This window comes from Pseudophryne corroboree, chromosome 5, assembly GCF_028390025.1.
Source record: "Pseudophryne corroboree isolate aPseCor3 chromosome 5, aPseCor3.hap2, whole genome shotgun sequence".
Classification (NCBI taxonomy): Eukaryota; Metazoa; Chordata; class Amphibia; order Anura; family Myobatrachidae; genus Pseudophryne; species Pseudophryne corroboree.
The window spans coordinates 409,446,923-409,471,429 of NC_086448.1; the positions used below are offsets into that span (position 1 = coordinate 409,446,923).

Here is a 24,507-nt window from a genome sequence, read left to right on the forward strand (position 1 = left end):
AGCCAGACACAGCTTTTGCATTCTCTGACAGCAAAACTGGGTCAAGGCATGCTGGTATATGTATTTTCACAACAGCTGGAGGGCCGCAGTTTAGACATGCCTGCATTAAAGTGTGCTTTGTGCCTTGTTTGTATAATAGGTAATGTGAGGAAGTTAGTAATGTTTATTTTGCCTCTTAATTTCAGATGTTGCTGTTGGAGATCCCACAAGTTTGGCTGGAATTCTGGCAAGCATGCGCCAGCAGCTTCAAAATGTAATTAATACTGTAGACATGCTTGAAAAATTTGTTTAAAAAAAATTACACATTTCTATTATTTACAAAATTACTATTATTTAAAAGAAAAAAAAATTAATAAATATTTTTGCTTCAAGTTAAGTGGGTGTTGTGTTTATTTATGCAATAAAAAAACTGCAGATTGGCTAGCAGAAATTGGTTAGCTTAAACATTTCAGACATGTAACTTAAGAATGTGAATTTAAAATTAAAACCGAAAAAAATAAAACAAATTAGTTAGGAGCTTATTGATTAAAAAAACATGTTAACACATTTATTCACACACTACACCTCTACACAAAAAAAACATAAAAACAAGCCACATTTACCACATCTATATTTTAAATTACTTATTTTTAATGTGGATGGCCAATTATTCCTACAAAGTGTTCTTCAGGTATTCTTTGAAGACTTAATTGGTCATGACCATTAACATTCATTACACTAATTGGATTCGTAATTGAGGAAGGCTTGTGGAGCCTTATTTAACTTAAAAGAAAAAAAAAACATTGCTGTGCGTTTTATAGCAAAAGTGTGTGTAATTTTACGAGGAATGTGTAAATCTACGAGAAGTTAGGATTTTTACGATGAGGTTTGTAGTACTGCGATGGGTTCGCATTAGTGCGATGTAATTTGGCATACGCCTACTTTGTGTACTACTGCGTATGATATTGCAAAAATACGTTTGGGCGGATATTCGCTATTGTGCAAAGTATTCGCAATTTTGCGAATATGTTGTGCGAACGAAAAAAATAGCAATCAACTCGGAATCACCCCCCATGTCAATCTGACGATTAGCAATCTTTAAGTCAATTTAACATACTGTATTAGATCACAAAATGTATAGGCTCTATATTAATTAACATTTCATGTTTTATGCATCAGGTCTGTCAATAAAATAATTTAAATTGAAGGTCATTGATACCAGAAGCAGACTTTGATATAATGATAATAATTGAGCAACACAAATTGTAACAGCGGGTTTCTTTCAATTTCAACATCATATTTTCTCTCTCTATTTTTATTTTTTTCACTTTATCACAATGGTTTTAATATTTCACTGGAATAAGTTTTAAATATGTAAAATAAAAGTTATATTTTAATAACTACTAATACCAGCACCAAATTACGACAAATCTTTTCTCTTTTCTGCTCTCTACTTCTAGAACAGTGGTTTCCAAACTGTGTGCCTTAGGACACTTGCAGGGGTGCCTTGGATTGGAGGTCCAGGACCAATTGAAATTAGTTATGGTCAATGTAATAGGCAAAACCAGTGCTGGTGACTGTCAGTTATAAAATATGTGGACAAACAGAAGCAAATCTTGTCTCTCACCACATAATTGAACCTAAGGATGACCTATAAACACAACTTACTTAATTTAATATTTCTTTCTAAATATCTCGATAAGAAACTTTTGGCCTAGGAGTGCTATGACAAAAAATTCTGATACTCTAGGGTGCTGTGATTCAAAAATGTTTGGGAACCACTGTACTAGAAGATAATGAAGAGGTAGCTAAAGTCATAAAATTAGATTTTAAACCTACCGGTAAATCTTTTTCTCCTAGTCCATAGAGGATGCTGCGGACTCCGTAAGGACCATGGGGTATAGATGGGCTCCGCAGGAGACATGGGCACTATAAAGAACTTTAGATGGGTGTGCACTGGCTCCTCCCTCTATGCCCCTCCTCCAGACCTCAGTTAGAGAACTGTGCCCAGAGGAGACGGACAGTACAAGGAAAGGATTTTTGTTAATCTAAGGGCAAGATTCATACCAGCCCTCACCATCCACACCGTATAACCTGGAATATACGCAACCAGTCAACAGTATGAACAAAATCAGCCAAAGACTGATCTCAACTGTAACATAACCCTTATGTAAGCAATAACTATAAGCAAGCCTTGCAGAAATATGTCCGCACTGGGACATCCTCTACGGACTAGGAGAAAAAGATTTACCGGTAGGTATAAAATCTTATTTTCCCTTACGTCCTAGAGGATGCTGGGGACTCCATGGGGATTATACCAAAGCTCCAGACCGGGTGGGAGAGTGCGGATGACTCTGCAGCACCGATTGAGCAAACATGAGGTCCTCATCAGCTAGGGTATCAAACTTGTAGAACTTTGCAAAAGTGTTTGAACCCGACCAAGTCGCCGCTCGGCAAAGCTGTAATGCCGAGATGCCTCGGGCAGCCGCCCAAGAAGAGCCCACCTTCCTAGTGGAATGGGCCTTTACCGAATTTGGTAACGGCAATCCAACCGTAGAATGATCCTGCTGAATCGTGTTACAGATCCAGCGAGCAATAGTCTGCTTAGAAGCAGGAGCGCCAACCTTGTTGGCTGCATACAGGATAAACAGTGCCTCTGTTTTCCGAACCCGAGCCGTCCTGGCTACATAAATTTTTAAGGCCCTGACCACATCAAGGGACTTGGAATCCTCCAAGTCCCCCGTAGCCACAGGTACCACAATAGGTTGGTTCATATGAAACGATGAAACCACTTTAGGCAAAAATTGAGGATGCATCCGCAACTCTGCTCTATCCACATGGAAAATCAGATAGGGGCTTTTGTGAGACAAAGCCGCCAATTCGGACACCCGCCTTGCAGATGCCAAGGCCAACAACATGACCACCTTCCAAGTGAGAAATTTTAATTCAACCGTTTGAAGAGGTTCAAACCAGTGAGATTTCAGGAACTGTAACACCACGTTAAGGTCCCATGGTGCCACCGGAGGCACAAAAGGAGGCTGTATGTGCAGCACTCCCTTTACAAAAGTCTGGACTTCTGGGAGAGAAGCCAATTCCTTCTGAAAGAAAATTGATAGGGCCGAAATCTGTACCTTAATGGAGCCTAATTTTAGGCCCATATCCACTCCTGTCTGTAGAAAGTGGAGAAAACGGCCCAGATGGAATTCCTCAGTAGGAGCATTCTTGGCTTCACACCAAGATACATACTTTCTCCAGATACGGTGATAATGTTTCGCTGTCACCTCCTTCCTAGCCTTTATCAGAGTAGGGATGACTTCTTCCGGAATGCCTTTCCCAGATAGGATTCGGTGTTGAACCGCCATGCCGTCAAACGTAACTGCGGTAAGTCTTGGAACACGCAGGGCCCCTGTTGCAACAGGACCTCTCTGAGAGGAAGAGGCCACGGATCTTCTGTGAGCATTTCCTGAAGATCTGAATACCAGGCCCTTCGAGGCCAATCTGGAACAATGAGTATTGTCCGCACGCTTTTTCATCTTATGATTCTCAATATCTTTGAGATGAGTGGAAGAGGAGGGAACACATAGACCGACTGAAACACCCACGGTGTCACCAGGGCATCTACTGCTACTGCCTGAGGGTCCCTTGACCTGGCACAATACCTCCGAAGCTTCTTGTCGAGGCGTGACGCCATCATGTCTATTTGAGGAAGTCCCCAATGACTTGTTATCTCTGCAAAAACTTCTTGATGAAGTCCCCACTCTCCTGGATGGAGATCGTGTCTGCTGAGGAAGTCTGCCTCCCAGTTGTCCACTCCCGGAATGAAGACTGCTGCCAACGCGCTTATGTGATTTTCCGCCCAGCGACGAATCCTGGTGGCTTCCGCCATTGCCGCTCTGCTCCTTGTCCCGCCTTGGCGGTTTACATGAGCCACAGCTGTGACGTTGTCTGATTGAATCAGAACCGGTAGGTCGCGAAGAAGATTCTCCGCTTGACGTAGGCCGTTGTATATGGCCCTCAATTTCAGTACGTTGATGTGTAGACAAGCCTCCTGGCTTGACCATAGTCCCTGAAAATTTCTTCCTTGCGTGACTGCTCCCCATCCTCGGAGGCTCGCGTCCATGGTCACCAGAACCCAGTCTTGAATGCCGAACCCGCAACCCTCGAGAAGGTGAGCACTCTGCAGCCACCACAGGAGAGACACCCTGGCCCTGGGGGACAGGCTTATTTTCTGATGTATTTGTAGATGGGATCCCGACCACTTGTCCAGAAGGTCCCACTGAAACGTCCTCGCATGGAACCTGCCGTAGGGGATGGCCTCGTAGGTCGCCACCATTTTTCCCAGTACTCGAGTGCATTGATGGACTGACACACTTTTTGGTATTAGCAGGTCTCTGACCATGTTCTGGAGTTCCTGGGCTTTGTCCATTGGGAGAAAAACCCTCTTCAGTTCCGTGTCCAGAATCATGCCTAAGAAAGATAGCCGAGTTGTTGGAATCAACTGTGACTTTGGTAGATTCAGAATCCAGCCATGCTGCTGCAGCACTCTCAGGGAGAGCGACATGCTTTTCAGCAATTGATCTCTCGATCTCGCTTTTATCAGGAGATCGTCCAAGTACGGGATAATTGTGACTCCCTGCCTGCGCAGGAGCACCATCATTTCCGCCATTACCTTGGTGAAAATCCTCGGGGCTGTGGAAAGCCCAAACGGCAACATCTGAAACTGGTAATGACAGTCCTGTACAGCGAATCTCAGGTACGACTGATGAGGGGGATATATGGGGACATGAAGGTATGCGTCCTTTATGTCCAGCGACACCATAAAATCCCCCCCTTCCAGGCTGGAGATAACTGCCCGGAGCGATTCCATCTTGAATTTGAACTTTTTCAAGTACATGTTTAGGGATTTTAAATTTAGAATGGGTCTGTCCGAGCCATCCGGTTTCGGGACCACAAATAGGGTTGAATAGTACCCCTTCCCCTGTTGAACTAGGGGAACCTAGACAACCACTTGTTGTTGACACAGTTTTTGGATTGCAGCTAAAATGATCCCCCTTTCTGGGGAAGAAGCTGGTAAAGCCAATTTAAAAAACCGGCGAGGAGGCACATCTTCGAATTCCAGCTTGTAGCCTTGGGATACAATTTCCATTGCCCAAGGATCCACGTCTGACTGAACCCAGACGTGGCTGAAGAGTCGAAGACGGGCCCCCACCGGTGCGGACTCCCTCAGAGGAGCCCCAGCGTCATGCGGTGGATTTAGTAGAAGCCGGGGAGGACTTCTGCTCCTGGGAACTAGCCATAGCAGGCATTCTTTTCCCTCTACCCTTACCTCTGGCGAGGAAGGAAGAGCCCTGACCTCTTCTGGACTTATGCGACCGAAAGGACTGCATCTGATATTGCGGCGTTTTCTTTTGCTGTGGGGAAACATAAGGAAAAAAAGTTGATTTACCCGCGGCAGCTGTGGAAACCAGGTCCGCGAGACCTTCCCCAAATAAATCCTCACCTTTTTAATGTAAAACTTCCATATGTTTTAAGGTAGTTTCCTGTCTGCGATCAGCAGGATCCTTGAGGGCTGCCGTGTCTGGAGACGGTAGCGCCACCTTTTTGGACAAGCGCGTTAACGCCTTGTCCACCCTGGGTGAGGATTCCCACCATAACCTGTCCTGCGCAGGGAAAGGATACGCCATAAGAATTCTTTTGGGAATCTGCAGTTTCTTGTCTGGAGTTTCCCAAGCCTTTTCAAATAACGCGTTCAGCTCATGAGAAGGGGGAAGGTTACCTCAGGTTTCCTTTCCTTAAACATGTGCACCCTCTTGTCAGGGACAGAGGGGTCATCTGTGATATGTAAAACATCCTTTATTGCAATAATCATATAATTAATACTTTTGGCCACCCTTGGGTGTAACCTTGCATCATCGTAGTCAACACTGGAGTCAGAATCCGTGTCGGTATCAGTGTCTGCTACTTGGGACAGGGGGCGTTTCTGAGACCCTGAAGGACCCTGTGACACAGTCAAAGCCATGGATTAACTCCCTGTTCTATCCCTGGACTCTGCTTTGTCCAATCTCTGATGTAATAAAGACACATTTGCCTTTAAAACATTCAACATATCCAACCAATCAGGTGTCAGCATTGCCGACGGAGACACCACAATCATCTGCTCCACCTCCTCCTTAGATGAGCCTTCCGCTTCAGACATGCCAACACACGCGTACCGACACCCCCACACACTCAGGGATATATCTATATGGAGACAGTTCCCCAATAAGGCCCTTTGGAGAGACAGAGAGAGAGTATGCCAGCACACACCCAGCGCCAACTGACACTGGAAACAAAATTCCCAGATAAAACAGCGCTTTTATATAAATATATACATATATACACTCACTGCGCCAATTAAAAGTGCCCCCCCCCCTCTTTTTTGCCCTCTGTCACCGTGTTCAGCAGGGGAGAGTACGGGGAGCCAGTTTCTCTGCAGTGTGCTGTGAAGAAAATGGTGCTGGTTAGTGCTGGAGGATCAAGCTCCGCCCCCTCAGCGGCGGGCTTCGGTCCCGCTCAAAATTCCAATACTGGCGTGGGATTATATAATATACTGCCTCCACAGCCTATATACCTGTTAGCCAGTCCCTAGAGGTTTATTATTGCTGCCCAGGGCGCCCCCCCCCCCCCGCGCCCTGCACCCTTCAGTGCCCGCTGTGTGTGTTGTGTGTGGGAGCAATGGCGCGCAGCGGTTACCTCAGAGAAGATCTGAAGTCTTCTGCCGCCTATGAAGTCTTCTTTCTTCTTATACTCACCCGGCTTCTATCTTCCGGCTCTCTGAGGAGGACGGCGGCGCGGCTCCGGGACGAATGGCGAGGGTGAGACCTGCGTTCCGACCCTCTGGAGCTAATGGTGTCCAGTAGCCTAAGAAGCAGAGCCTATCATTTAAGTAGGTCTGCTTCTCTCCCCTCAGTCCCACGATGCAGGGAGCCTGTTGCCAGCAGTGCTTCCTGAAAATAAAAAAACCTAACAAAATTATTTTTCAGAGAAACTCAGGAGAGCTCCCCTGTAGTGCACCCAGTCTCCTCTGGGCACAGGATCTAACTGAGGTCTGGAGGAGGGGCATAGAGGGAGGAGCCAGTGCACACCCATCTAAAGTTCTTTATAGTGCCCATGTCTCCTGCGGAGCCTGTCTATACCCCATGGTCCTTACGGAGTCCCCAGCATCCTCTAGGACGTAAGAGAAAAACTGTTTTGATTTCCAAAGTTTAAATACTTGTGTTAGGTACATTTGGGGTTCATTTTAGACACTATTGGTGCTACAGATATTGTAACATTTTCCAACACTTCTCCAACATCCAGTTGTTACACAAGTACAGTACTTTTAGATTTGTTTGGTTGCAAGGTTGGGAGGAATTCAGATGTACACTTTGTTTAAAACTGACTGTTGCTGTAGGAATTAGTACTTGTCATCTCTTCCAAGATCCCTAATTAATGCAAGCAAGCTAACTGTGCATCAGTCACATGTATAAAATATGTCACTTAAATACAATGGTGGTGATTAAGAGCAGCATGTAAAAATAACCCAATTAGAAAGCAAATATAGATCTACTCATATATGTTCCCCTACTGATTTGGGGGGTAATTCAGAGTTGATCGTAGATGTGCTAAATTTACTCTGACATGCAGGGGGACGCCAAGCACAGGGTTAGTCCACCCCACATATCAGGCCCTACTCCCCCCCCCACACACAGGTACAAAAGCATCGCATGGCGTCGATGCTTTTGTACCTGGCGAGTAGCATCCTACCTGCGCAGCTCCTGCGCGCTGGCAGGAAGCTACCCACCGCATTCCGGGTCACAGCGGCTGCGTGTGACGTCACGTAGCTGCCGCGGCCCACCCCCCCAACAGTGGCCTAGACACACCTCAGTTGTCCCACCATGCCCCGCCAATGGCGTTCTAACATTGTTGGCACGCCCCCTCTCACCCCACGACTGCCTCTGCCTGTCAATCAGGCAGAGGCGATTGCAGCCAGTGATATGCTGATAGCAGTCCTAATTAACCCCTTTATTTTGAGTTGCATACAAATTTAGACCAGTGGTCCACACGGGGGAAGGAAAGCAGAGAGGGAAGTGTTCTTTGCTGGGGAGGAATAGGAGTACCCAGAAAGCCCCCTCCCCATCAGACTGAATAGTTTTATGAAAAGGAACCCCGCATGGCATAATGCTACATCACTATGGGGTGGGGAAGGGCCAATATAAAGTGATTGTATAAGAATTACATTATTTTGGTCCCTTCCAACAATGGCGAAAACCAGACTACCGGCTCACAGGGGTTATCCCCATTTGTGGGTGTCCACAACACCCATACAGTGGGAATAGAACCTGTGGCTAGCGCAGCGAGCCCACAAGGTGACTAGTAGTGCTCTCCCCGCTGCCAGCATTCTGGTGGGAGGGATGCCGCTGTCGGGATACTGACAGTCGGTATCCTGTCTGCCGGGAATATATATGTATTCTGAAGCTTCTTTGGGGCTTCTACATGCTGAATAGCTGTGCAAAGTGAGGGCCTTGCAGGGGATAAAAAGTATCACTATCATACTTGCCTACTTTTAAAAAAAGCATATCAGGAAGATTCTGAAACACGGACATGTACTGCTACATCTGAGAGGCATGTCATAAAAATGACTTACATCCAAATGTAAATGAGCCACAAAGTTAGTAAAATCTATTTTTTGAAGAAAAGACATTGATATTTTTCAGGATTTATTTGTGTATCGTGTTTTACAAGAGGTTCATATACTGTAAGTGGCCATGAGAAACCTTATTTAAAATGCATGCAGCCATAGGGAACACTGTCTTATAACCAATGCAGGAAAATGGCACTGATGATCCCATTTGAATGTTTGTATCTCTGAATTATTTTCCCCCTCAACAATGTAATAGCTACATAATGGGTTTAAGGTACAATAAGGGAGATTGCTAGACTATTTAGGGAGTCAGGGAGATCGCTACTATTTTAGGCAGTCTCCTGCAGAATGTGGGAGGGTAGGCAACTATGATCACTATTCCCCTCCAAAATTTGTTATGAGGCACTATGGTTGCATGGTTCCCCCTCCTAATACAGTTATGTTTTAACCCCTTAAGTGGCATGCCCGGAAAATCTCCGGGGCCAGCTGCACTGGAGAAACTGGCTATCCCAGAAGATTTCCGGGGCATGCTCAGCACTGCTCCCCCTCCTTCCTCATACTCCCCTCCGAGGGCAGAGTTTCACAGAATGATGCAACTGTGTAATTTGTGGAATTTCCACCCCCTGAGCGGAGTACGTGGGATGAGGGGGGAATGGATTTCAGTGCTAGCGCCCGCCAGCAATGATACACCCCAATGGCATCAAGCTTTCCCCTTGGCAACGAGCATTCCCCTTGGCAATGAGATTTACCCTTGGCAATGAGCAAAGATTCTAGAGCATGAAACCCCTGGCAATGAGCATGACACCCAGTGCGTGAAACCCCTTGCAACGAGCATGACACCCAGTGCATCAAACCCCTGGCAATGAGCAGGTAATTCATTTAAAAACCCACCCTGGGAGGTGTGACATGGTAAAGCAGCTAAGCTGCGTAGGCAGGGAGCTACTTTTCAGGTGCGAAAGCATCCCCGCATCGCCTGTGTCACATCCACCTACCCTTCTTCCCAACTGTTCCGCATACACTGCCTGACTATGTCAGATCCCTGTGCCCTACTGTGTCACATCCACTTACCCATCTTCCCGACTGTGTCACATCCACCTACCCATCTTCATGACTGTGTCACATCCACCTGCCCTATTGTATCATATCCACCTACCCTTCTTCCGACTGTGTCACATCCACCTGCCCTGTCACTTCCACCTTTCCTGTCTTCCCAACTGTGTCACATCCACCTGCCCTACTGTGACACATCCACCTGCCCCACTCTGTTACATACACCTACCCATCTTCCCGACTGTGTCAGATCCACCTGCCCTACTGTGTCACATCCGCCTACCCGTTTTCCCGACTGTGTCACATCCATTTGCCCTGCTTTGTCATTATCCACCTATCCATCTTCCTGACTGTGTCACATCCACTGCCCGACTGTCTATTCATGAAGTGAAAAGTGCAGAGAAGTGAGCCGGTAGATAAGTCGCCCATGGCGACCAATCAGCATTGATGTAACATTTATAATTTGCATACTATAAAATTATACAGAACAGCTGTTTGGTTGCCGTGGGCAACTTCTCCACTTGCTCACTTGTCCACTCTTTTCACTGCTTCATGAATAGACCCCTGTATCACATCCATCTGCCCTTCTTCCCCACTATATCACATCCACTGCCCTGCTCCTTCATTTCCACCTACAGTACCAATCTGCCCGACAGTGTCACATTCACCACCTGTCTGTCTGCGTCACATCAAACTACACATCTTCCTGCAGCACATCCACCTACCAGTCTTCTTTTTGCATCACATATACCTGTCTGCGTCACATTCATCTATATCTATGCCTGCCTGTGTGAAGTCCACCTACCTGTCTGCCCCAGGGACCAGCCACCCTATCACAGCCCTGATCCATCAATCCCTCATCTCCTGTTGCCTACATGTGCAGCCCAGCCCCATATGGGGGAACCAGGAAGCAGTGTCAGCTCAGCGTCTCCTGTAGTACACTGATCTCTGGAGTATCACTGGAGACTGCAAAGGTGAAGGGGCACACAAATAACAGAGGAAAGGATCAGTGTGGCAATAAATGTGTAAACTAGTTCTGGGTGTAAGGTTATAATGTAATAACTGTGGGTGTGTTTGTTTGTATGTATGTGTGTGTAAGAGAGCAAGACCCAGTATGTGTCAGTTTGCGTGAGAGGCACAGAGTGCGCAACAATGTGTGAGAGGCACAGAGTGTGTGTGAGAGACACAGTGTGTTTCAGTGTGTGAAAGGCTCAGTGCGTGCGAGAGGCGGAGAGTACTAAACACGTCAGTGTATACTTTCTTCCCCTTAAATAGTGTCATACTTGCCTACTCTCCCGGAACGGCCGGGATGCTCCCGAAACTCAGGTGGCGCTTCCGGCCCCCTGGAAGAGTGGGCAAGTCTCCAGGCCAAGCGCCACCACCTGCACCCCCCCCCCCACATTCCCTAGCAACCCCCGGTGGGGCAGTTCAAAGTGGGCAGTCTGATTACGCGATTCACGTCATCCCGGCCCCGCTGCCTGCCTTGCAATGCCAGCTAGACAGGGGGCGGGGCCACAATAATGTGAATCCCGCCCCTAAACGTCATCCTCCATCATCGCCACGCCCCTGCTGTTCCGACCTGGCTCGACAGGTCAAAAGGTCGACAAGGTCAAAAGGTCAACATGAAAATGGTCGACATGAAAAAGGTAGACACCATGTTTTTTGCATTTTTGTGGTTTGTGTGCATAGTTTTGTCATCTGGGACCCCCAATTGTAGAAAGGCATACCCTCGCGGGGCTTGCTTCACTCGCCACGCTCCGGGCACGGTGGCTCACTGCGCTCGCCACAAGGTTTATAACCAACTCTATGCCGACATGGATAGAGAAAGTATGAAATAGTCCAAAAACATGTTACATGAAAAAAAAAACATTTGTCTATCTTTTTTATGTCGACCATTTTCATGTTGACCTTTTGACCATGTCGACCTTTTGACATGTCGACCTTTTGTACTGTCTACCTTTTTCAAGTCGACCTTTTGACCCTGTCGACCTTTTGACCCTGTCGACCTAATGTCTGTCTAACATATGGTGTCTATCCATTGACTGTCTAACTAGACACTGTCTATCTATCAAACGGATACCCAGTCTCTCTGTCTCCCATTAACAGATGCTGTGCGCATGCGCATGGCATCTATTTGCCCTGCTCTGCTCTAAGCACAGCAGCCAGTGAGTGATAGGAGCCTCCCAACTGCCCCCCCCACCACCACCACCACCATGGGACACAAATAAAGGGACAGTCCCGTGAAAATCGGGACAGTTGGGAGGTATGGTGTGGCCATGCTAGTGTTACTGGACCGTTCTCTGCTCACAGACCATATGCACTGCATATGTGCTGTGTGCAAGGCACCACTGGCACTACCCTAATTATAGTCCTGGTGTAGTCAGTCTGATTATATTGAATTAAATTAAGATTTAACATTGTGGCACACAGGAGCCATAAAGTGTATTGTCTATTTCCATATGTAATTGAACATGTTAACATTAGTGGGCGGCGGCCTGATTTTCTGCTGACTGTAAGTCAGCTGCTAGTTGCAATATTGGATCCAGCATGTTTTGTAAACATTCACTATGTAGACACCAAAATGTCAACATGGTCAAAATGCAAACAAACAAAAGGTAGACGTTCAAAATGCCACATTAACAAACACAAAAATACATTGTTTACACCCAAATTTCAGTCTAACCTTCAATCCTAGCCCTAACCTTAAATTACTATTGCCTACATTTTCATTGTGTTGTCATTTCCTGTATCCACATTTTGATATTGTTGGCATTTCAATTGCCTATTTTTTGGTGGTATCAGTATTTTGGTGGTCAACAATTTATCCATGTTGACATGCACATGCAACGCCCTATTTAGAATAGTCCACACATTCTTTTAGGAGTCATAAAGGTATCAGGTAGGGTACCTGCCTCAAGAGGTACCACTATAATAACATATTAGGCGGGGTTAAATTATTTCTACTGTATGTATTGTTTATAAACTATACTTCAGTGTGGGTTAGCTGAAAATCCAGTGGATTTAGTGAATACTGTAGATGAATTCTGTAGCATAACACATTCACGTACACACTTACATCATCAAAATCTGCAATTATCTCATTTAGTAGTCTTAAACATTCCAAACCCTCCTTATTGACATCAGATTCCGTATAAAATTCTTTAAAATCCGGAATGGAGGCAAACATTACGCATACACAGTCATATGACTGATGATATAAATCCTGCAAAAAAATAAAAAATAAGTCAATAATTTAACTAAAATAGATTGAAATAGAAAATGACATTTTTTTTAATCAAACATGAACTTATATTGTACCTCATTCATTTTGCTAAGTACAGATTCATAATGGTAAGCATAAGCATGAGAACTGTGTTTTCATTTTGTATCTAGTCTTGCAGAGAGATAAAGTGGAGAGAGATATACTGCCAGCCAATCGGCTCCTAACTGCAATGTTACAAGCTGTGTTTGAAAAATGACAGGAGCTGATTGGTTGGTACTGTACTGTATTACTTTCCAAAGCTTAGTATATACTAAGAATATGCAGCTGGCGTCCAAAATGGCTGTCTCACCTTTTGCATGCTCCTGATCATCTCCATAAAACAGCTTAAATTCACCACAACTGACCTATGAATCATCATAAATATCTAAGGACTTATCTTTAACTTGTACTACTCTACACGGACATCTCATCAAAACCAACAGATTGCATTCCTGCACTGAGATACACACTGGATTGAATCCTCTGCATCTCCCCACTGAGAAGTCCTTCAGTTTGGCATCTACTGTATTCTGCATTGGACACCCCATACAAGGTACTGTGGACTACAACCTTTCTTTGGCTCAATCCAGCCCATCACTTAGATATCATCCACCTCATCCATCTCTGAGCAACAAATAACTCTGACTTCTTGCATTAATCAACTAATATCAGTATAGCCAGGCTCTGAATTACTGCAGGGTCACTGTTCATTTCAAATTGCAGGATCCCAGCCATTACACAGGGCACATGTTATCACTGCCTCCCACAAGAAATCTACTTCAAAGGCCTCTAACACTGAGATTTTTCACACCTACACAATTGGAATTGGATTCTAACACCTTTCCACAAGCCTGCTTTGTCCTGGAATAATTGACTAAATCAGCAACAGAAAAAGCAAAGTTATTTTATTAGACTAATCTAGTGGATGACAAAATAAAACTAATAAAGCATAACGAAGAATATCAATCGACAATCACCCATAAGAAATCACAGTTCCTGTCAAATGAGATCACGGCAGCAAACAATAGGCCAGCTCAACTTTTCCGCACAGTGGAGCTGCTTTTCAAGCCAGCATGCCTGCAGAATGATCAAACCCTCTCCCAGGCAAGATGCAACGAGTTTGCAAACTTCTTTGCAGATAAAATATCCACCATTCGGGCTGGAATCTCTACAGTGCCATCAAAGGAGTGCCAAACTACAAAGCCTGCCAATATAAACCACCTGCCTTCATGGACCAGCTTTGACCCAGTGGATGTAAAGGACATTGATGAAATTGCTCGGATTTTGCGTCCCACCACCTGTGATCTGGACCCTGCTTCTAATAGGTTGTATGGATATAATTGATCAGGTCTTTGCAAAAACTGTTCAATGCTCTTTGCAGACAGGAATTTTACCTGGACCCCTAAAGGAAGCAATTGTTAGACCTCTTCTTAAAAACCTAATTTAGATCCTGACTGCATGATCAACTACAGACCAGTATCAAACATTTCTTTTGTAGGAAAGGTTATTGAGAAAGTGGTTGCAAATCAACTGGAAACCCGCCTGACAACCTATGATATTTATGATCCATTCCAATCAGGATTCAGAAGAAGACATAGCACTGAAACAGCCCTGGTGTGTGCGTTAAATGATCTTCTGATGGCAAAAGACAGAGGTGACTGTTCAATATTAATCCTTCTGGATCTCTCTGCAGCATTTGATACCGTGGACCATGGGCTTCTGATTGAGCGACTGATACATTTTTGTGGACTGGATGGCACATTCCTAAGCTGGTTCAAATCATTTCTCACAGGCAGGTCACAGAGAGTATCGTCTGGAGTATACTCATCACCATCAGTGCCATTGCCATGTGGTGTCCCACTAGGTTCTATACTATCTCCTATGCTTTTTGCAGTATACATGCTCCCGCTGGGTGAAATTATCAGGTGCCATGGCCTGGTCTACCACTTCTATTCAGATGATACACAACTGTACTTGTGCTTTGCTCTGGGCACTGATAACCCAATAGTAACCCTAAATGACTGTCTAGCCGAGCTCCAGGATTGGATGAGTGCCAGTTGGCTGTGACTGAACCCAGATAAAACAGAGGTCCTTATGATAGGACTACAAAATCAAAGGACAAGACTGCAGCATAGCCAACCAATTGGACTTACACTCAGGGACTCAGAATTACAAACCACTGTTAGTGTGCGGAATCTTGGCATTGTCCTGGAGGGTGGCTTGACACTTAAACATCAGATATCAGCCACAATCAAATCCTCATTCTTTCACCTGAGGACCATAGCCAGAACCAAGCACTTAATTCCCTCAGATGACCTGCCAAAAGTTATACATGCATTTGTATCATCTTGATTAGACTACTTTAATGCCCTCTACCTTGGTCTCCCAGAAAAAGAATTGCACCGTTTACAGCTGGTGCAAAACACAGCTGCCAGGCTGTTAACCAACCAGCCCCGCTCTAGCCACATAACACCCATCCTCTACTCCCTTCACTGGCTGCCTGTAAGATGGTGAATCATCTTCAAGATTAGTTTATACACTTTTCACATCGCACAAATAACCCGGTATCGACACGGCATATTGCCGTGTCGACATGGGTCAGTGTGCAATGTTAAAGCACTTTGCCAGAACTAGCGGGTCGCCTGACCCGGTAATTCAACCCAGTATAAAAGAAGGGTTATTACCGGGTTGAATACCGGGTCAGGCGCAGTGTGAATGGGAGCCATGTCGATGCGACACGGCTCCCATTCACAGCATAGGGAGAGGCGGGCAGGAGATGAGCTCACCTCCCAGTGCCGCCTCCATCCCCGCCCCTGCTGCTGCCCCCCCTTCCCCGCTGCTATGGCAACCGTCCCGGTATATTGCCGGGTCGGAAAGCCAGCAAAATGGAGCAAATGCCGGATCCCACCCGGTAAGGACACGTTTCTCTTCCCGGGTGGGATCCGGCATTTGCAATCTGAAAGCGGTATTACTGAGTTTCAAAGCACTACATGATCAGGACCCAAGGTACCTAAAGCAGCTTCTGACCCCACACTGCCCCACTCGATTACTGCGATCTATAGATGAAGGACTTTTAGCAGTACCTAGAATCCCCTGTAATTCATGTGGGAGTCGAGCTTTTAGTCATGTGTCTCCGACTCTATGGAACTCACTTCCTCTCACAGTGCAAGAGGCCCCAACTATAGAATCCTTCAAAAGTAGACTCAAGACTTTCCTGTTTACTCAAGCATTTGCATAATGTCCCTCTAGTATCTTCATGCTTCTGTATTTTATGAAAAGCTGTTCTGTACTTCATTATTTTCTGTACTATATTATGCTATGTATCTGTTAAGCGCCTTGAGTCCTATTGGAGAAAGAGCGCTATATAAATAAAATGATTATTATTATTATTAGTAGTAGTATATCTGCCCCATAGTATGGATATAAACATTGGCTTATTTCCTATATTTTTTATTATCACATATTGCCTACTGATATTAGCCATTGACTGTCTAAGCCTATGAATGGCTGTTTGGCTGCGGTTTAAAACAAAAACATTTATTACAATTTGAAATCATTACCTAAAGGGTGAGTGTATATAAGCATTCTACTGTATTTCAGTGTTGTTTGAAGCAAAGACATTAATTGGCTAATTCAGACCTGGTTTTTTTTTCAGTCCTGCGTTCGCATAGTCGCCACCCATAGGGGAGTGTATTTTCGCTTTGTAAGTGTGCGAATGCATGTGTAGCAGAGCTGTACAAACAGATTTTGTGCAGTCTCCGAGTAGCCCAGGACTTACTCAGCCGCTGCAAACACTTCAACCTGTCCGGGACTGGAATTGACGTCAGGAATCCTCCCTGCAAACGTTTGGACACGCCGCCGTTTTTCCATCCACTCCCAGAAAACGGTCAGTTGACACCCACAAATGCCTTCTTCCTGTCAATCTCCTTGCGAATACCCGTGCGAACTGATCCTTCGCACAAACCCATCGCTGAGTGGCGATCCGCTTTGTGCCCGTGCAACGTGCCTGCACATTGCGGTGCATACGCATGCGCAGTTTAGACCTGATCGCATGCTGTACGAAAATGCAGCCTAGCAATCAGGTCTGAATAAGGTCCTAAGTGTAGTGACTCATCTAAAATGAGGACCATTGAAGTTGGGCTGTGAGCTTAAATGTTTTGATCAAAATATGAACAAACAACTCATACTTTTTTTTTTGTTGCTAGATGCATGTACTGTAGATTTATAATAGTAAGGGTAAACACTGACCAGACTATGGGAGTAATTCCGAGTTGATCGCAGCATCAAATTTGTTAGCAGTTGGGTAAAACCATGGTGGTCATTCCGAGTTGTTCGCTCTGTAATTTTCTTTGCATCGCAGCGATTTTCCGCTAATTGCGCATGAGCAATGTTCGCACTGCGACTGCGCCAAGTAAATTTGCTATGCAGTTAGGAATTTTACTCACGGCATTACGAGGTTTTTTCTTCGTTCTGGTGATCGTAATGTGATTGACAGGAAGTGGGTGTTTCTGGGCGGAAACTGGCCGTTTTATGGGTGTGTGTGAAAAAACGCTACCGTTTCTGGGAAAAACGCGGGAGTGGCTGGAGAAACGGAGGAGTGTCTGGGCGAACGCTGGGTGTGTTTGTGATGTCAAACCAGGAACGAAACTGACTGAACTGATCGCAGTGGCAGAGTTAGTCCCGAGCTACTCAGAAACTGCAAAGAAATTTCTATTCGCAATTTTGAGAATCTTTCGTTCGCAATTTTGATAAGCTAAGATTCACTCCCAGTAGGCGGCGGCTTAGCGTGTGCAATGCTGCTAAAAGCAGCTTGCGAGCGAACAACTCGGAATGAGGGCCCATGTGCACTGCATGGGGGGCAGATATAACATTTGAAGAGAGATTTAGATTTGGGTGGGTTATTTTGTTTCTGTGCAGGGTAAATACTGGCTGCTTTATTTTTACACTGCAATTTAGATTTCAGTTTGAACACACCCCACCCAAATCTAACTCTCTCTGCAAATGTTATATCTGCCACACCTGCAGTGCACATGGGGGGTAATTCTGAGTTGATCGCAGCAGGGAATTTTTTTTAGCAGTTGGGCAAAACCATGTGCACTGCAGGGGGAGCAGATATAACATTTGCAGAGAGAGTTAGATTTGGGTGGGTTATATTGTTTCTGTGCAGGGTAAATACTGGCTGCTTTATCTTTACACTGCAATTTAGATTGCAGATTGAACTCACCACACCCAAATCTATCTCTGCACATGTTATATCTGCCTCCCCTGCAGTGCACATGGTTTTGCCCAACTGCTAAAAAATTTCCTGCTGCGATCAACTTGGAATTACCCCCAATGGTTTAACCCAACTGCTAACAAATTTGATGCTGCGATCAACTCGGAATTACCCCCCATGTTTTTATTTTGTATCCATAGAGGACATTCATATTTCATGTACAGGTAGTATTTAACAGAGTGCTGGAGTATTTAACATTATTTAATTGTTTAATAGATATGATATTTCAGGTCAAAAGAGCTAATGAGCTTACCTAAGAGGACTTGTTTGCCACAATCCCACAATTCACACACAGCAAACTTGCATCCAGGACCTGTGCTAGGGTGTTTGGCACGCCTCTGAAAACTATAAATTTGTGCCCTCCCCCCAATATTTTGCAAAGCGATAATGTGCCGAAAAAAAGGGGAGTGGTCTCACAAGGAAGGGGCATGGCACACATTTGGCATGGCACACATTTCAAATTACGACATACAGTAGCACAATCTTATTCACATTACACCACATAGTATTTTCCCTTATTCACATTATGACACACAGTAGTGCTCCTTAATCACATTATGCCACTCAGTAGTGCTCCTTTTGCATGTTACGCTACACAGTAGTACCCCTTATACACAATGCTCACAGTAGTAGTGCACCTTATGCACATAATGCCCACTGTAGCAGGTGCCCGTAAACACACTGGAATCAAACCATATCAGTATACAGACTGTCACCATAGCTTCTCCCACTCAGACTACCTTGCCCTTCAGAGAAAGAGACACATGCTTGTCTGAAACTTTTTTCTCTTACGTCCTAGAGGATGCTGGGGTCCACTTCAGTACCATGGGGTATAGATGGTTCCGCAGGAGCCTTCGGCACTTTAAGACTTTTCAACAGTGTGAACTGGCTCCTCCCTCTATGCCCCTCCTCCAGACCTCAGTTTAGAAAATGTGCCCAGGAGACTGGATGCACACTAGTGGAGCTCTACAAAGCTTTGCTGGAAAAAGACTTTCTTAGGTTTTTTATTTGACACGGAAGCTGCTGGCAACAGCTTCCCTGCTTCGTGGGACTTGGGGGGGGGGGGGGGTAGGAACCAACTTCTCAATTGGTTAATGGTTCTGCTTCCGCTGACAGGACACCATTAGCTCCTGAAGTGTACTGAAGACAGCCCAAGCCTAGCCAGAGTTCACTACCACAGCACTGCCGCCACCCCCAGACAGAGCCAGAAGTCAGAAGGCTGGTGAGTATATTAACGGAGTCTTGCAGAGAGGGCATCTTCCGGTCATCGTTGGCGGCATACAGGTACACGCGCAGCGGTGGGAAGCTGCGCGCCATGTCTCTCAGCACAAGGGTCCAGAGTGCGGAGAGGGGGGGGGGGGGGGCGCTCTGAGGGCATGTTTAAAACCTTACTCTCACTGGCAAAAAGGGTACATACATGTACAGCCGCTGATGTACCATCCCAAGCCAGTATAAATATTACATTGCTGAGGCTGAAGGGCGGGGCTTCTCCTCAAGAACACTCACTGGGTGCCATTTTCTCCTGCAGAAACTCCAGTGTGAAGCTCCTGAACGCTGTTTCTCCTCATAACAACGCTGATACAAGTAAAGGGTGTTACAGAAGGGGCAGAGAGTGTTCATAATAATTAGGTCTGTGGGCCTATTATTGGTATATGCGCTGTAAGTGGGTAATAATTCCACAATTCACAATAAGGCGCAGTGTGTGGACTGGCAAATCCCTCTGTGTCTCTCTGACAGACTTTAGTGTGGGTCTGTCCCCAATAGCTCCCCTGTGTGATAGGGTGTGTGTGTGTTCAAGTGTTTAACATGTCAGACATTGGGGAGGGTTCTTCCCAGGAAGAACCCATTTTAGATGCACAAGAGGGTAATGTGGTGGCCCTTTCCTCTCAGAAAGAGCCGGAGTGGGTGAGAATGTTGCAAAAGAATATGTCAATGCTTGCAAAGAAATTCTCTGAGTCTGAACAACAGACTAAATATTGGAGGCAGACTGTGGAGGATGCACGGTTTACTGACCCCTCCATATCATCCACTCGGGTCCCATCCAGTTCCCAGAAAAGGTCTCTGGCCCAGATAATGCAAGGGGACACAGACACAGATTCCGACTCTGACGTCGACACTGGGACTTTGAGAGGGGTAGACCCCAAATTAGCCAAAAGCATACAATGTATGATAGTTGTTATAAAGGAAGTGTTGGAGTTTCCTGAAACAACACTGGTCCCAGAGGAAAAGGATTATTTTAAATTAAATAAAAATCAGGTTGTGACTTTTCCTCCTTCAAAGGATTTGAATGCGTTCTTTGAAGAATCCTGGGCTAACCCTGAGAAGAAATGTACCCTTCCCAGAAGGATACGTGTAGCGTACCCTTTCCCTGAGGAAGACAGGCACAAATGGGAGACACCCCCAATGATAGACACCTCAGTTTCTCTGCTGTCTAAGAAAATAGTTTTGCCTGCCCCTGGTTCAGCCTCCTTAAAAGATCCAGCTGACCGTAAATTAGAAACAACCCTAAAATCCATATATACGGCTAACGGAACGGTGCTCAGGCCCACCATTTCTTGTGCAAAGGTAGGTAACGCTGTGGAAAAATGGTCTGACAACTTGCTTGTTAACATAGACACAGTTGACTCTCGGCCATATCAAAGATGCTGCAGGTTACTTAGTTGAAGCTATGAAGGATATTGGGTTGCTGAGTTGAAGCTCCTCCGCTATGGCGATTTCAGCCTGCATGGCGCTGTGGATCCACCAATGGAATGCTGATGCGGAATAAAAAAAGAATATTGAGGCGCTTCCTTACAATGGAGAAGCCCTCATTGGAGACAAGCTGGATGCCATGATTTCAACAACTACATCAGGCATGTCAGCATTTCTGCCTTCCGCAGCTGCTCCACCTAGGAAAGGATTTTATTCTCATACGATACAATCCTTTCAGCCCAACAAGTCCAAAAAGGCAAAGGGTACCCCCTTCTTCACAGGAAGCGGTCGAGGAAGAGGTAAAAAACACCATCAGGCTCGCAGGAGCAGAAGTCAACAGCTACTTCTGCTAAAACCTCAGCATAACTCTGGGGCTCCCCTGCGGGAGTACGATCGGGTGGGGGCACGTCAACTGTCTTTCAGCCAGGTCTGGGTTCACTCAGATCTGGATCCTTGGGTATTGCCGATAGTATCCCAAGGGTACAAATTGGAATTTCAGGACCTTCCCCCATGCCGATTTTTCAAATCGGCCTTACCAGCTTCTGTTCAGGACAGAGCAAAAGTGCTGAACGCAATACAGAAATTATGTCAAGACAACGTAATTTCCTTAGTTCCTGTGTTACAACAGGAAGAAGGGTTTTATTCAAGCCTGTTTGTAGTGCCGAAACTGGATGGCTCGGTCAGACCGATTTTAAACCTAAAGACTTATTTGAAAAGGTTCACATTCAAGATGGAATCCCTGAGAGCGGTGATCTCCTGCTTGGAGGAAAAGGAATTTCTGGTATTGATGGACATCAAAGATGCTTATTTACATGTTCCCATCTACCCGCCGCATCAGGCACACCTGAGGTTTGTGGTGCAGGACTGCCACTACCTGTTCCAAACATTGCCTTTCGGGATCTCCACTGCTCCGAGAATATTCACCAAGGTGATGGCGGAAATGATGGTTCTTCTTCCCATACTTGGACGATCTCCTCATAAAAGCGAGATCCAGGGAGAAACTAGTGCAGAACATTGCACTTTCCCTGACGGTGCTTCAACAGCACGGTTGGATCATAAACCTTCCAAAATCACAATTGGGACCCACAATGAGGTAATCATTTCTGGGAATGATATTGGACACGGAAGCACAGAAAGTATTCCTACCAGTGGAACAGGCTCTGGAGATCCTGAGAATGGTCAAACAAGTTTTAAAACCAGCACACGTATCGATTCATCAATGCATCCGCCTGCTGGGGAAGATGGTAGCGGCCTACGAGACTCTACAATTTGGCCGATTCCACGCCAGGGTGTTTCAATGGGACCGACTGGACAAGTGGTCCGGATCACACCTACACATGCACCGGAGGATAATCCTGTCAACAAAAGCCAGTATTTCACTCTTGTGGTGGCTTCATGGTTCTCACCTCAAGGAGGGACGCAGGTTCGGGTTTCAGACGTGGATCCTGGTGACCACAGATGCAAGCCTCCAAGGTTGGGGAGCAGTCACGCAAGGGGAAAGCTTCCAAGGACGATGGTCAAGTCAAGAAGTACTCCTTCACATAAACATTCTGGAATTGAGAGCTGTGTACAACAGCCTTCATCAAGCGGCACACCTTCTACAAGGTCGTCCCATACAGATCCAGTCAGACAATGTAACGGCAGTAGCTTACATAAACCGCCAGGGTGGAACAAAAAGCATAGCAGCAATGGCAGAGGTGACAAAGATACTCCTCTGGGCAGAAAGACATGAAAAATCTCTGTCGGCAATTTTCATTCCGGGAGTGGACAACTGGGAAGCAAACTTCCTCAGCAGACACGTTCTCCATCCACGAGAATGGGGCCTCCACCCAGAAGTCTTTGCAGAGGTAGCAGATCGTTGGGGCGTTCCTCAAGTAGCTATGATGGCATCACATCTCAACAAGAAGCTTCAGAAATATTGTTCCAGGTCGAGAGACCCACAAGCAATTGCAGTAGATGCACTAGTGACCAGTGTGTATCTGTTCCCTTCACTTCCACTAATACCAAAAGTTTTCAAGATCATCAGAAGAACAAGGGTTCGAGCAATTCTCATTGCTCCAGACTGGCCAAGGAGGGCTTGGTATCCAGATCTTCAGGAGTTATTACTGGATGATCCTCAGCCTCTTCCTCTTCGCGAGGACCTGCTTCAGCAGGGGCCGTTTGTTTATCAAGACTTACCGTGGCTGCGTTTGACGGCATGGCTGTTGAGCGCCAGATCCTAGCCCGTAAAGGTATTCCCAATGAAGTCATTCCCACACTTATTCTGGCCAGGCAAGGGGTAACGTCCAAACATTACCATCGTATTTGGAGAAAATATGTATCTTGGTGTGAATCCAAGAAGTCTCCTGTGGTGGAGTTAAATTAGGACGTCTTTTCCTATTTCTACAAGTGGGTGTGGATGCTGGTTTGAGATTAGGGTCTATCAAGGTCCAAATTTCGGCTTTGTCCATTTTCTTTCAGAAACAGTTGGCTTCCCTTTCTGAGGTCCAGACGTTCGTGAAGGGGGTTCTGCGCACCATTCAGCATGCTTATTCCACAGCAGGATTGCCGTTACCAAGTTCGGTAAAGGCCCACTCTACAAGGAAAGTGGGTTTTTCCTGGGCGGCTGCCCGGGGTGTCTCGGTGTTGCAAATTTTCCTAGCAGCTACTTGGTCAGGGGCAAACACATTTGCTAAGTTTTACAGGTTTGACACCTTGGCTGCTGACGACCTTCAGTTTGGTCAGTCAGTTCTGCAGGAACATTAGCACTTTCCCGCCCGTACTGGAAGCTTTGGTACATCCCCATGGTACTAAAATGGACCCCAGCATCCTCTAGGACGTAAGAGAAAATAGGATTTTAATTACCTACCGGTAAATCCTTTTCTCGTAGTCCGTAGAGGATGCTGGGCGTCCACCCAGTGCTCATTTTTCCTGCACAATTACGTTTTATCTTTTTACACAGGTTCTCATGTATTAAGATGTTCACAGCTGTTGCTGTTGCATTATGCATGCACGTTAGCATAGGTTATGTTGAAAGTCATGTTAGGCAGCATGTTTTGTATGGTGTGAGCTGGTGTGAATCTCGCAACTAGTTTAATGTAAATTCTCCTCTCTAAGTTGTCCGTCTCCTCGGGCACAGTTCCTATACTGAGGTCTGGAGGAGCGGCAAAGAGGGAGGAGCCAGTTCACACTGTTGAAAATTCTTAAAGTGCTGAAGGCTCCTGCGGAACCGTCTATAGCCCATGGTACTAAAATGGACCCCAGCATCCTCTACGGACTACGAGAAAAGGATTTACCGGTAGGTAATTAAAATCCTATTTTTTATTTTACATTTTTTTTATCAGCTTTTTTTTCCTTTATACCACAGGTCAAACTAAAAATGTTAATTTGTTTTCATATACAGTGCATCCGGAAAGTATTTACAGCGATTCACTTTTTCCACATTTTGTTATGTTACAGCCTTATTCCAAAATGGGATAAATTAATTTTTTTCCTTCAAAATTCTACACACAATGGAGGGTCATTCCGAGTTGATCGCTAGCTACCTTTGTTAGCAGCGTAGCGATCAGGCTAAAAATCGGCATTTCTGCGCATGCGTATGGGGCGCAG

At 45.6% G+C, this 24,507-nt stretch overlaps 1 protein-coding gene across 1 annotated transcript in view; it reads right to left on the minus strand.

The window, feature by feature from the left end:
- ADCY2 (adenylate cyclase 2) overlaps positions 1–24,507 on the minus strand; it is a 1,664,414-nt gene that overhangs the window by 106,008 nt on the left and 1,533,899 nt on the right. Inside the window, exon 21 of the mRNA XM_063922769.1 lies at positions 12,768–12,914. Coding sequence (XP_063778839.1) covers positions 12,768–12,914 — 147 coding nt within the window. The remainder of the gene's footprint in view (positions 1–12,767; positions 12,915–24,507) is intronic.